Raw genomic sequence first — 14,622 nt, 5'->3', positions numbered from 1 at the left:
GCTGACCTGGCCTTGCCCCCCGAGCTAGGTCTTTCTTCTTCTTACTGTCCCCCTGGGTCGAGGACTCGGCCTCCCTCTTCCTTTTTTCAGGGACCTGCTCACCCTTCTGGTTGATTTCCTCCTCCGTCCCTATAAACTGGTCTGCAAGCTTGAGGAACTCGGTTACCGACTTGGGCCGATTAACAACCACATGCCACTTGAATTCTTTGTGCGTGATGTCTCTCTCGACCGTCGTAAGCAGAACTACGGGGTCCAAGTCGGGTATCTGTAAACAAGCGTCATTGAACCGCTTGATGTAACTTCGGATAGATTCTCCTTCCCTCTGGACTATGCCAAGGAGGCTCTCCTGGGTCCTCGGGCACTACTTGCTGGTGACGAAGTGAGAAGTGAAGACTTGCATGAATTGCGCCCAGCTTCTTATTGATCCGGGCACGAGGTTCCTGTACCATGTACGGGCCACTCGTTTGAAAGTGGTGGAGAAAGCTACGCACATGCAGGACTCATTGTCCCTTGCCAAGTGCATCTATGATTGGAAGGCGTCAACATGGTCATTCGGGTCGAACGACCCGTCATATTTGTCCAGGGGAGGCAGTTTGAAGTCCTTGGGCATTGAGACGACCAAGAGTTCAGGGGACAGAGGGGATGGTACAGAGAGGAGCGGAGTAGCTTTCACTTCGCCCGAGCTTACCTCTTCCTTACCCTTGAGCTCGGGCAGGTTGTGTGTTGCAGTTTGACGATCTCGGCGACGCCTCCGCTACTTTTTTGTGGGCTCCGTATTGGTGCTACTGGCCTCGGTATTGTCGGGCACAATTTTTGCGGGGAGGGGGACAGATTGCGGGTGATGGCTGCGGATAGAGGGATCTTTCCTGGAGTCTGCAACCAAGACCTCGAACCGGTTCTCCACAAGCGAGGCCACGAACTCGAAAAGTTGCGATGATGCGGGCCTAGTAGGCTGGGAACCTCCTGACCTGACTGTGCGCGGTGAGACAGGGGAAACTGGTCTTTCCTTCCTCCTATGGGATGAGACTTGACTCTTGAGAGGATTCTAGGTTTGAGAGGTCTCTCCCCGGCGAGAAGGACGCTCGTTCTGACGGCGAGGCCGGACTTGTTGCGCGGCCGGATGTCGAAGAGGAAGCGGCTTCTGGGTCTGAGGCAGCAGAGGAAACTGCTACTAATAGTGATGCTGAGAAACTTGGTGCAACACTTGCTGCCGATATAGTTGGAATTGTTGGACCTGTTGCATCTGAGCTTGCATAGCTCGCATGCATTGCACTAGGTCTTCAAGCTGGTTTTGGGTGGTCACGGTAGGAACAAGGGAGGGTTCAGTGAAGGTTGTTCCAACCGTGAAAGGGAGTGGAGCATTCACGGGTGCCATTGTCTGAGGCACGTTCAGGATGGGAACTCCATCCGTAGAGAGGGGGATGGTGAACTGTCCATTACACACTACTGGGACTTGGAGTTGCTCCCCGGCGGTGTTCATTTTTGCACTGTGCTGCGATTCTTGAGGAAGCCATGAGAACTGAAGTTTGCAAAGTTTTGGTGGAAGGCTTTTTGAAGCATTCCCACAAACGGCGCCAAATGATGTAGAGTGATCCGGTCACTCCTACTGGCGGTGGTCTGGCTCCTAGCTGACAACGGACGGTACCTGAAATGGAAAAGATAGTGAAAGATTCCCGGGGAGTTCACCCGGCAGGAATACTCCGATGTTCTGTCAAATCGGGACCTTTATATACTGATGTTCTGTCAAATCGGGTGTAACCGCCTTTGATCATCTGCTACAGCCGTTATTCGCCAGGTTGATTCAATTGGGGCAGACATCTATCACAGAGTACGGTCCTATCAGTTGAGAGACGTTATACAGAGCTGGCGTGTACCACGCCGCCTGATGTGAGACGTGGGTGCATTCCTCTGGACTGGCAGGTGCTGTGCCGTCAGACAAGAGACGTGGGAGCAATCTGACAAGCACGGTCTTGTCGGGTAGGAAGTTTCCCGAAGACTCCGAGTTACTCAATAGCGATCGCCTTTGTAGCGAGCTGCCTTGAGCTATAGTGAATTGTCTCATGGCAAACTATTCTGCTGGGGTTTTAGCGAGTTCATCACGCCGAGTTTTGGCCAAACTGTCATACTGAGCTGTCACTTACGCTGAGTTATGTCCACGTGTCACCTGGTTAGGAGGTCGGGTCAAATCACCCTCCATCATAACTATATACATAGAGATTGTTTTCACGGGCAGAGCCGCTGTTTTCAAGGCAATATAATCAACAACTCTATATTGTTTTCACGGCAATAGAGTCAACATCTCTATACGCAACAACTATTTTCATGATGGGGCGAAGGGCAATTTTTGGGCCAATAATATTTTTAATAAATTTTTAAAAATAATATCAATTAAGACTAAAATTAGTGTTCATCTTCTTACTATTGCAATCTATTCATCAGCACCTCGGCCTTTGGCAATCTCCGACAACACCTTCGCCTACCTCCGCCGCCTCGGCCTTCGGCAATGTTGACGGGTCAAACTTCCATATTTCTTGGCCGTGAGGATCATTTAGCTCCAAGCCTCCATCGCTGGTAAGCTGAACGGTTGAACTTCTCGGGGCTGGGTTATTTCCGTTTGCATACCAAGTCACGGTTTTATCTGGTATTTTGTCGATCCAGCTAGCAAAATCACTGTGATCACAGCAAACACGAACTGAAGTTAAACCATGGACGTCATAGGATAAAACAGTGCAATCATAGCCGTATCCTCGGTTCTATTGTGGTATAACTGCGTCGTCTCCAGCAACCTCGCTCGGCCTTGCCCCAGAACGGGAGGAGACGATCACCAAAAGACATCTTGTAAGTCCAAGTGACCCAGCAGATTAAGACGGCAGTGAAGGCGTAGAGCACCATGAAAGCTGAATTGACTGCCCATTTCTTTTTCACTATGCTTCCATAGAGGATGACGAGACCCATCACGCTCTGCATCCTGACCAGCATTGCCGATATCATCTGCCATGCGTTGTCCCCTTTGTTTAGCCAGTCCGGCACTGAAGATGTTTTGTTTTGGTAGGCTATCGGCACTACAGTGGCCGCCATTTCTGAAACAGTAGTCAGTCCGGAAGGAGAAGGCCAAGAAGTGTTGTCATCACCGGCAGTAAGAGATTTGCCCAAAGTTACGTTACTGTAGGCTTGAGCTGTGATACCATGTGGTAAAAGCAGCAGCAGCAGTAAGAGGGTTGCAATATGAAGAATTGCAGAATCCACTGGAAGTGTCATTTGGTACAAGATAGCCTACATGCTACTCGATTAATAAATGGAACGGAAGGAGCTTGGAATGGAGTGAGAGACAAATCAACTGACAGCTTCTCGGTTTCTCTACCGTAGTCGAGGAAAACTTCAAGGAAGAAGCCTATAGACCAAAAACCCTGTTGATTAATCGTTGGGTTCTTGTCGAAATTCATAGGTAAGAGACGTAGAGTAAAGCCTGGTCTTTCATACTGGTTGTACTAGTTTCTAACATTATAATTTACTAAAAATGGTGGAAATAATAACTGAAATTATTAAAAGTTACAACAATTTTACAAAGAAATAAACTGACCCTATGGATCAAACTACCCCAAAAGAAGAATGAAGAATGGTCGCCGGAGAAGACGAAGAAGAAGAGGAGAAGAAGAAGAAGAAGAGAAGAAGAATGGATGTCGGCCATACCACCGGAGCTACTTGAAGAAGAAGAGAAAAATGGAGAGGTGAAGAAGAAAAGAAGAGGAGAAGCGGACACGAACACGTCGCCGTCGATTAACCGTCGTAGGTCTGTCGCCACCGATGAAGGAGTTTGGTTTATGGGTAGGATTCGGTGGAAGGAGAAGCTCTCCAGGGGAAACAAAATCAAAGAAAGGTGTTTTTGTCTGTGTTCCAGACCGGTTCGTGTCCACACGAACCGGTTTGTGGACACGTGAACCGTCCGATTGAACTGACCAGACCACACTAATGCTCAAATGCGCATTAACATTGGCCTGGTCAACGTATCGTTTTGCCATTCGTGAGTTCACGCATCTAGTGCACCCACGGGTGCATAGAATGCCAGTTCGATAATTTAGGAGAAAGTGGAGGATAGTTAATTTCCTAATAAAAAAAGAAAAAAAAAAGGAAATAAGCCATATTAGGTGGCAACTCCTAGTGCTTCTAGAGGGAATCTTGCACCCCCTCTAGAATGTTCGGTTTGGGTAACCGAGCAAGGAGAGGGCTGTTGACATGGCAAGCTCTAATTTTGTGTGTGTGTGTGTGTGTGAGTGTGTGTAAAGGGCCCATGCAATATGATAAAATTTGAAAACCAAATAATAAGATCCAAGGAAAGTAATTCATAGTAAAACAATAAATGCATAATTATTGTTAATTTAAGGTTAACTCAACCATAATTATTGTTAATAAATTGTTATTAATTTGTAATTAAATTGAAATAATTGTCATTAGTTAATTGTAAAATAAGTAAATTACTATTTATGATAAGTAATTGAATGGCGATAGAGCGGGTTCAGGACAGAGACCATATTCCCTATCCCCAACCCTGATTTTGAAACAAATCCTCATCCTTGACCCCGACCACTACGAAGGATAAAAGTTACCCTCCATCCTTGATCCTTGACAAAGACAGGTTTCTCGTGGGGACCTGGATCATCACTTTTTTTTTAATTAAAAGTATTTTTGGAAAATAAATTTACTTAAAATAAAGAATAATTTAAAATATAAATAATATCTTAAATATATTTTAATATATATATATATAATGTAAATAATCTATACTATATATATAAAGCAAAACGGTCCATGTTAGCTACCCTTTCCTTTCTTCAAACCCCCTTCCTCCTTAACTCTCTCTCTCCTTTCCCCTTCCCATTTTGCCAATTCAGCACCCTTTCTCTTCATTCCTTAATTAAGTAAAATAATAAAATTAACCAAATTATTGTTAACTATGTAATTAAAGTTAATTAAAAGTATTTGTGGAAAATAGATTCACTTAAAGTAGAGAAAAATTTTAAAATATAAATAATATTTTTAATATATTTTGATGTATATAAAGTAAATAATATTTAATATATATAGTCGAGGTAGAGAGAGGGCAAGGACTTCACTCTCCATCCCCATCCCCATCCCCAATTAGGGATCCCTATTAATCCCCATCCTCACCTTCATCCTATCCCCGCCCTATTACTCCCCATTGGATTAGGGAAGTCGAATACCCAGCAAGGATGGGGAAAATTGCCATCCCCAAGTTGATTTTGTTAATTAAACAATCCAACTAAGTTTTATTAAGCAACCTAATAAACTAAAAGTTTAAAGTGTTAAAAATTCAGTAAATTAATTAGTGTAAATTAAGTAACTATTATGAAAACTTAAAATTAACCATTTTATATTAATTATGTAAATAAAGCTAATTAAACTAATTAGTATTAATTATGTAAATCATTGGTGTTATACAACCAAAGAATGGGGTCTGCAAGGTTTTGACTCAAGATTTTAATGCAACTCATATTGTTATTAGCAATGGAAGAGGAATATGGAAATGGAAGATTGTTCAAAATCTTCCCTAATTACTTTATCCAATTTTGTAAGGAACCATAACTGTTTCTACTCTATGGGATGTATATCTCACTAATGAGATTATTAGATTAATCATGTTGGTAAAGAGAGTGAGAGACCTTAGTAGTTGTGGGGAGAGAGAGGGCGGGAGATATTATAGGTAATATATTGAGTTAATTAAGGAATTGAGAAAAAAGGGGTGTTGAATTGGCAAAATGGGAGTGGTGCACTACAAGAAAATAGACCTATAGCTATGGACAAAACCGTAGCTATAGGTCTATTGCTACAATCAGAAAACAGTAACTATAGTCGCAGTGGCTATAGGTAATAACTACAGATGCTATCATCCATAGCTAAAACTAACCTATAGTTACGATCTGTGTCTATGGCTAAAGCCCGATTCAATAATTATATGTGAAGCTTTAGCTACGGTTTTTTAGTCAACAATGTCTACAAATTTGACTCTATAGCTACGGTTTGCTTTACAACTGTAATTAAATGTTTCTCTATAGGTACAGTATCGAAGTGCCCAAAGCTATAACATTTAGATCTATAGCTACGGTTGTTGAGAAGGTCGTAGCTAAAAATATGATTCTATAGCTACAATTTACTTTAACCGTAGCTAACAAAAAAAAAAAAAAAAAAAACCCCTATAACTACTGAGTCAGGTTGTTCGTAACTAAAATAAGAACCTATAGCTATGGTCTAAGCAATCTATAGCAAATAAAACATGAATCATAACTACGGTTTTTAACTATTTGTAGCCAAAATTGTTGATATATGGTTGATGTCATTTTTTTCCTGTATCAAATACAAGCACAACATATTCCATTCATAATAAAAGATTAAACTTGAATGCAAAATTCCAATAAAAGATTTTATAATGAAAAAATGAATTGCATCTCAAGATTTTTTAATACATTCATGTGTTTAAAATCTATTACAAATTGAAGGTTCTTGAATACATCCATTTGTGGACTCTTTAAGTGCACAAATCAATGAAATGCAAAAAGAAAATAAGTAGTTGAGAGAGGAACTTCAAGAATGGCACTACTTGCATTCCTATACATAGGAATGGCAACAGAGTGGATTCGGGGTGAGGATCATATTCTCTGTCCCCTGCCTTGATTTTAAAATAAATCCTTATCCCCAATTCTAATCCCCATTTAGGATAAAATTTGTCTTCCATCCCATATCCATGATGGAGATTGATTCCTTATGGGGACCCAAATCCCTAGAATTCTTTAATTGATAGTATTTTCTTTAATTAAAAGTTGTCCTTCATCCTTGACCATTTATTGTGCTTCTGTTGTTTTTTTTTTTTTTTGAAAAGATAGCATATAATTGTTTCATAAAATTTAGTTAAGAGTTTAACACTTCAATAGGTTCATATCTATCCTAATTAAAGGAAAACAACTTGGAACACTAAGCTGTTTGGCAAAAAAGGTACATTGATTGTACAAGCTTAGAAGTTTTTGCATTGACAGACAAAAAATTTTTCTTTAGAGAACCATCTCGAGCTTTTGCATTCATCAAGCTTTTCTGCTACGGTGATTTGAAAAGACAAGAAGTTAGAAAAAAAAAGAATATCTTATTTTTTAATAAATATATGTGGTCAATGCTTGTTGTAATTGTATTTGCCTTTTAGGCAATTCCAATCCTGCTTTTCCTACAAAGCATGACATTTCTTTTCTTTTTTCTTTTTTCTTTTTTTGTGTAAAGGAATCAAACACAATCTATTAGTAGGAAAATCTAGTCTACTACATCATTAAATTCTACCTATTACTTTGATAAATTGATCAATCTAAAAGGTTGCATTCAATCCTTTAATTTATTAAAACAAAACTCTGATCACATTGATTGAACATATCCACTTTTCCTCCCATTAGACATCATTTTAATTTCTCTTTTTGTCTACGAAATTTTATTTTTAAATATAAAAATTTCATAATGCTATTACCCTAGGCATAATCCTTCCCTTCGTGCAAATTTCCTAAGGTATTAACCTAAAATCAATTAAAAATCTATCATTTTGTGTGAGCTACCTTCGGTTGTAAATATTAATCCAAAAATCAATAAAAATTTAATTTTTTGCTTTGTGTGAGTTACCTCTAAGCATAATCTTAGTCCTAAAATCAATAGAAAATCTTTCACTTCATGCAACCTTCCGTTGGGAGTAAATCAAAATTTTAAAATCAATAAAAATATATTCCAGTGTAAGCTACCTCTGAGCAAAATCTTTATCCTAAAATCAACAAAAAATTCTTTAACTTCATACAAGCTTCCTCCGGGCATAATCATAAAATCCTTAATTGATCAAAAGTCTTTTGCTTCATGCAAACTTTTTTTGGTTACAATCTTAAAATACTAACCCTTAAATCAGTAGAAAATCTTTCGCTTTATACAAGTTGCCTTTGGGCATAATCCATGATTGAACCATCGTATCCTTAAACTATCGGCATAGAGTTCAAATCCTTATTATGGACATTAGTCTTAATTCACCACCATGTCATTTTGCATTATATGGTTTTCATCATTTGATTTGTTGAGGTTTTGATGCACAAGATGCTATCATTTATAGGACTCGTGTTACCCATTAAGACAATATAGCAAACGCTATATCAATCATAGGACCTTTATCAAATTTTCAAAATGGTTTTCTCAAATGTTTTCAAACCAAATACACATTAAAATCTATTCAACATCAACCTTTTTTTAAACAGCAAAATCCATAAAAACCTAACAAGCTGCATCAAATAACAATTTTTTGAACTTCATTAGAGCATCTAAAAGCATCAAATCAACAATGCAAGCATTAATAAAAAAATGTCAATTAATACTTGTTATTTTTGGGATGGAACCACTATTTGTTTCACATGTTTGCTTGATAGTTGAATTTGCCTTCAAAGGCATGGAATTGTACTATACCTTCCGATCAAAGGCATTGTACTACGTTAGTCTCAACCTTGACTAAAACTCCATAGCAAAATTCCTCTTTGATCTTTTTGTTCCTCTAAAAAATCTCTGCATGCTTATTTTTCTATGTTGTTCAACACATTTTTTGTTCAGTTCCTTCACCCAACCTCTTTATGCCCTCTTCTGAACCCCAAAACTTGAAATATAACTACACTAACCTAAAATTAGTTGAAATCCAAAATTCTCATGTCAAACGTCTGCCTAAATTATACCAATAAACTTCACCTCTAATTATTGAAAACATTGACAACAGCATTTGACACTGCATAAGCTTTAATACCTTAATCAAACATAATCCCTAGACTTAGGAAGCTAAAACTTAGTTACATACAGAATTTTGTGAACAAACTCAAAATATTTACTGTTCATTATACCAACTTGTTTTTAGACAGTCCTAATCTACATAGTGTTTGATCCTTAACTTTACATAAATCAAATCTGACACACCCATTGCCTCAATGATACTAAGATATGATCAACCCTTAAGTTCCACCTCAAATCTACCATGATCTATTATAAAAATGCCAAGATTCCATTTCGAAAGCCTTTGATGAGTAGAACTTGACAATCAAGACCAATAAACACTTCTTTAGATTTGAACCTTCTACCCAACTCCACATCTTAATTCATGCTCACATGTCAAATTTTAGCTCAAAATTCCCTTGTTTAATCGTCTGACTAACAACCACATGACAATCACCTTCTACCATAAATCCATTACATCCATTGTTGTGTGCTAACTTTAACTTATACAGAACTGCTAACAGTTCATCTCTTAAAGAGCTACCAAAACCAACTAGCCCTGATTAGCAAATTAAAATGCTCTCATCATGATCTCTAATCACTTTGCATGAGTGCTACTTGGTGGCTGCTTGTTACCAAAAACCAGCAACTTCGCTTGACATCAAACAAGTCAAAATTCTATGTCAAAGAAATTAAAATTCATAACAATTCAATTGAGTATTACCACAATAGTTGATTTCTTATATGTGAGTCACATCCCAATAGAAAACTCAATCATCATTTTTTCTTTTTTTCTTTCTGTTTGATTAACAAATAAAAAATCCCATAGTAAAAAAGAGAAGAAGAATTGAAAAGAAGAAAAAAGAGCAAAATACAAGTGTTGGGGTGAAGCCCAAAATAACAATCCTAGAAAAAAAAATATAAGCACCTATTAGTCAAACAAGAATCTACACAATATAGTCCACAAGACCAAGTGAAGACCACAAACCCTTGCTAAATAATAAACTTATAGCCATGTCATCAGAATTCATAGCACTAAGATCCTGTACAAGATGAAGGACCCCACTTTAGAATAGAAACTATTGATTGATCTTTCTTTGCTTTGAAAGGATCTTTAATCCCTTTCTTGCCATGCCTTCCAACATACACAAAAGGTATGATACTCAGAAAACAGTTTTTCTTTGGAGAATCATTGATCGGATTATTAAGAAGCAAATTGACATTTTTGGGGGCATCTAGGAGGAAAGAAACTCTGCGAATGTTTAGGATTGTACCCATATCGTTAGGAATATGTATGAAGGGACCTTCTTCTGTTTTGGTTAGTTCATCCATAACAAATTAAAAAGATATAGACTACTGACAAAAAACTTAACCATCCATTGCTATAACCTCTTTTTAATGATGGAATGTATTTATAGTGACGAAATTTTAAATTCATCATTATAGAGTTATTTATAGTGATGGATATCACTGTACGTCCATCACTAAAATCCATTTTTCTTAGTTAGGGTTTTATCAACAAATAATTCACCAATACAAATAGGAATCATATATTATGAAATACAAATTATAAATAATAAATATAATAAAATATAGTCAATGTCATCGATATGGATAAACAAAGAGATCTACAGTTTTAAATCTCGTTCAGAGAGTGGAAGTGTAAAGGTTTTGTTGTATATTTTATTATTTGTTGCTTCAAATTTTATGAACTTCTTTCAGTTCTGCATAGCTCTGAGTCCCTCCAAGACATGAACAATCTGCTAGGTTCAAATCATAATTAAATTTTTAGGAGAATCCATGCGAAACATAAATCAGTACAGACAGAATCTTAACCAATGTTTTTAAAACTAGAATGGAATCACTTCTCACGTGGTGGATCAATGGTTCGACCATGGATCAAATGAATGGATATCCATGATGTACATAGTATCAATGAAAAAAAAGTAGAAAATTATAAAATTATAAAAAAATAAACACATATGTTTCTAATATTATATATTCCTCATAATAATAAAATCAATTGCAAAAAATGAGAGTCATCATTATTAGTGATGAAAATTACTAGAAATACAAAAAAAAAAGAAAACATAACAGTAAGACTCAGTTTGGAAGGAGTACAGATACAAATATGTACAGTGCAAATGCATGCAAAATAATATAAAATATAAAGTTTTGCACTTTACATATTTGTATTTGTACTCCTTCCAAACTGAACTTAAAGAGTAAACATCTAACCGATAACCCACTACTAGGTCCAAAAGTTAAGTAATTCAAAAAGTTGGGTTATTTCATTGATTGAGTCAAATGAATTCTTGCAGGTGAAGGATGATTTGAGAGTGAAATACACCTGTAAATGAGTAGGGATCTCCTGCCAACAAAACATGTTCAACAACCTACACATTGCACATCTCACTATAAGATTATAAGATTAGGACCCACCATAAAAAAGGGACCCAGCATGCATGAGATGTATGCAATGTTAGATCATGTTGGTAGGGTGTTGGAGCATATTTTGTTGGTAGAAGATCCGGACTCCCTATAAATATGACCAGATGACAGTTTGACGGATCCAATTGGCCAGTTTGGCTATGGGTCCAAACATTGTATCCAAGATGCTTACCATGCTCATGCAGGGTCGGTGTAATGCAGAAACACGCACACAAGCATTTGCACAAGCAACCATGCGTTCCATCTCAGTGGGGTTGTAGTCCTTCTGTAACCGTGGATCAACAATTGCATCATAGTTGCCATTCTCTATAGCTTGTGTGAGCAAAGGCCTCACCTACAATTTCAAAATAGTGAGATCGATCCTGTACATTTAGCCAGTCTTATGCAAATTGTACAAAATAAGAGAGAGCCCACATTTGTTGAGCAATGCTACCATGCTAGTAAATTGTTCTAGTTCTTCATGTCACAATTAATGGAATGACAGCATCTTTGAAGGGTTTAGAACTAGGGGTGTTCTGATGCAAGGACATACTCACCGAGTCTACAAAGCTAACATTTAGGTCGAATCGAGATTCATGAAATGGGGAGCATCCGGTAATCAACTCTAACAATGTGACCCCAAATGAATAAACATCTGATTTTACTGTTAGTTTCCCGGTGGATGCATATTCTGGAGCAAGATACCTGTGGAAAGTCAAAAGTTGTTAATTTTAAGAGGAAAAAAGAAAAGGATTAGAGTAGAACATAATCACATCAAATGTATTTAATTGTTAAAGCGTCTGGAATTACTAAGCTGAATCAACTAGCTAGGACTCTCAAAAGTCACAAACTAATTAAAATCATTTCATGGCAAATTTTTTCTTATTTTTCATTTGTAAATTACTAACAAAATTGAAGTAAATAACAACTCAAAGACATAATCACATCCATACTTTGAGGTTTTGGTTATAGTGTAAATGCAGGGAAACTGTACTATTTATACAAGAAGTAAACTCTGGCTCAACTAATCTAACAAACTAACCAACTTGTACAACAAATTAACAGCTATACTAACAGAATAACTAACCGTAGCTAACTGACTAACCACTATACAATCTGTACATCCCCCCCTCAAGTTGGAGCTTGGTATTGATGAAAATCAACCAAACCCAACTTGGAAACAATGGAATGGAACTGAGGGCCAGCAAGACTTTTAGTAAACACATCTGCAAACTGTAACTTTGTAGAGATGTAATTAGGAAGAACGAAGCCAGCTTTATACTTGTCACGCACCAAGTGGCAATCAATTTCTAGGTGCTTAGTACGCTCATGGAAGACTGGATTAGCAATAATATGCAACGCTGCTAAATTGTCACACCAGAGAGGAATTGGCAAAGGAAAACTGATTCAAAATTCCTGTAGTATGTAACTGATCCACTGCAGGTCACAAACGGTAGTAGCAAGGCTGCAATATTCCGCTTCTGCTGAAGATCTGTTGACAATGGATTGTTTCTTGGTTTTCCAAGAAATCAATGAAGAACCCAGAGATATACAGTAGTCAGTGAGTGATCGACGAGTCTCCTTACAAGCCGCCCAGTCTACATCACAGTAGGCTTCAAGAGAGAAATCGTTCGTAGACGGAAAGAACAAACCTCTTGAAGGGGTTCCCTTGAGGTATTTGAGAATGTGAAGAGCTGCCTCCCAATGAGCCTTGGTAGGAGATTGAACATATTGGCTAAGCTGTTGAACAGCATGAGTAATATCAGGTCTAGTTAAATTGAGATAGAGTAGCTTGCCAACAAGCCTTCGATAGAACAACATCTTACAAAATGCCTAACACATACTTCCTTTGGTTAACATAAGTGCCACCTGACCCTCTTGCAATCTCAAGGCCCAGAAAATACTTAGCAAACTCCATATCCTTAATAGTAAAAGTGACATCTAGGAACTGTTTAACCTTTTGAATTTCACTTTCATGAGTGCCAGTGACAAGGATATCATCGACATACACTAATAGAGCTAAAAAGGAACTTGATGTGCTCTTTGTAAACAAACAATGATCATGTGCACTCTGTGTGAATCCATAAGCTTGAAGTTTAACACAAAACTCAACATTCCATTGGCGGGAAGCCTGCTTTAAACCATACAGAGACCTTTTTAACTAACAAACTTCATGTGGTTTTGCTTTGGTATAACCCTAAGGAGGCTACATAAAGACTTCTTCATCAAGATGACCATGTAAAAATGCGTTGTTAATATCTAATTGATGTATAGCCCAATTCTTGGCAGTAGCAATAGCCAAAAATATCCTCACTGTAACAAGCTTGGCTACTAGAGAAAAGTTGTCCTTGTAGTCAACTCCTTCAATTTGATGGTAGCCTTTTTCTACCAATCTCGCTTTGTATCTATTAACGGTACCATCTGGCAAATACTTTACCTTATAAACCCACTTCGACCCAATGGCCATTTTTCCAGGTGGCAGAGGAACCAACTCCCATGTGTTATTTGATTCTAAAGCCTCCATCTCTTTTGTCATAACCTCAACCCACTTATCATTTTTGCTTGCATGATAATATGAACTAGGTTCAGGAACAGAGGACACATTGGCAAGAAAAGACATGTAAGTGGTAGTGAAAAGAGGTGATTTATGATAGGGAAATGTTGGTGGTGTATAGGCTAAAGAACCTAGTGATGTAGCTGTATTTGAAGTTGTAATAGCAGTGGGCAAGTCAGTAGGAACGGTCACATTAGACACAAAGTCATTCATCCATGTTGGTTTAAACTTTTGTCTAGTGCTATGTCTTAAAGTAGGAACGGGAATATCTGAATGATGTGTGTCAGACGAAGATTGAATGGGGTCCAAAGACTGTATAGGATCTGAAATGATATCAGTATGGATAGATTCAATAGCAGTAGAAGGAGAGATAGTGGGAATACGATCAAGAGCAGGATCAACATTCTGGTTTAAAGGAGTTGTTGGCAAATGATTTGAATTGAAGATAATAGGATCATAAAAGAGAATAGGTAATGATACTTCACTGCCATCATTGGTAACATTTGCAAAAGGAAAAATATTTTCATGAAAAACCACATCCCGAGAAGTATAAAATTGATGAGAGTCTAAATCATAAACTCTATATGCCTTCTAACCTGTGACAAATCCTACAAAAACACACCTATATGCCCTGGCTTCAAATTTATCCTTATGTGGCTTAGTGTTAGTTGCATAGCATAGGCAACCAAAACATTTAAGTAATCTGGTTTTTTGTTATGTAACACTTCATAAGGGGTTTTTCAATCTAAAAGACTAGTAGGTACCCTATTTATGATATAAGCTGCCATTAAGAAAGAATGGCCCCAGAATTTTATAGGCATATTGGCCTGAAACATTAAGGCTCTTGCTATTTGTAAGAC

The 14,622-nt window shown here is 37.7% G+C and overlaps 1 protein-coding gene across 3 annotated transcripts in view; it reads right to left on the bottom strand.

The window, feature by feature from the left end:
- Positions 1–2,331: 2,331 nt before the first annotated feature.
- LOC104606953 (proline-rich receptor-like protein kinase PERK1) overlaps positions 2,332–14,622 on the bottom strand; it is a 36,883-nt gene continuing 24,592 nt past the window's right edge. The window contains exons 6-8 of one of the 3 annotated variants that reach the window (XM_010272405.3): positions 11,766–11,913; positions 11,402–11,563; positions 2,332–3,391 (exon numbers count right to left, since the gene is read on the bottom strand). In XM_010272405.3, the coding sequence (XP_010270707.1) occupies positions 3,281–3,391; positions 11,402–11,563; positions 11,766–11,913 (421 nt within the window). In that variant the 3' untranslated portion in view covers positions 2,332–3,280. The other 2 variants (XM_010272407.3, XM_088902440.1) reach the window with 2 other exon arrangements.

The sequence above is a fragment of the Nelumbo nucifera genome, chromosome 4, assembly GCF_055504915.1.
Source record: "Nelumbo nucifera cultivar China Antique chromosome 4, China Antique-T2T, whole genome shotgun sequence".
NCBI lineage: Eukaryota > Viridiplantae > Streptophyta > Magnoliopsida > Proteales > Nelumbonaceae > Nelumbo > Nelumbo nucifera.
Note: the sequence above shows the minus strand (reverse complement) of the source record. Positions and strands in the feature narration are given on the sequence as shown.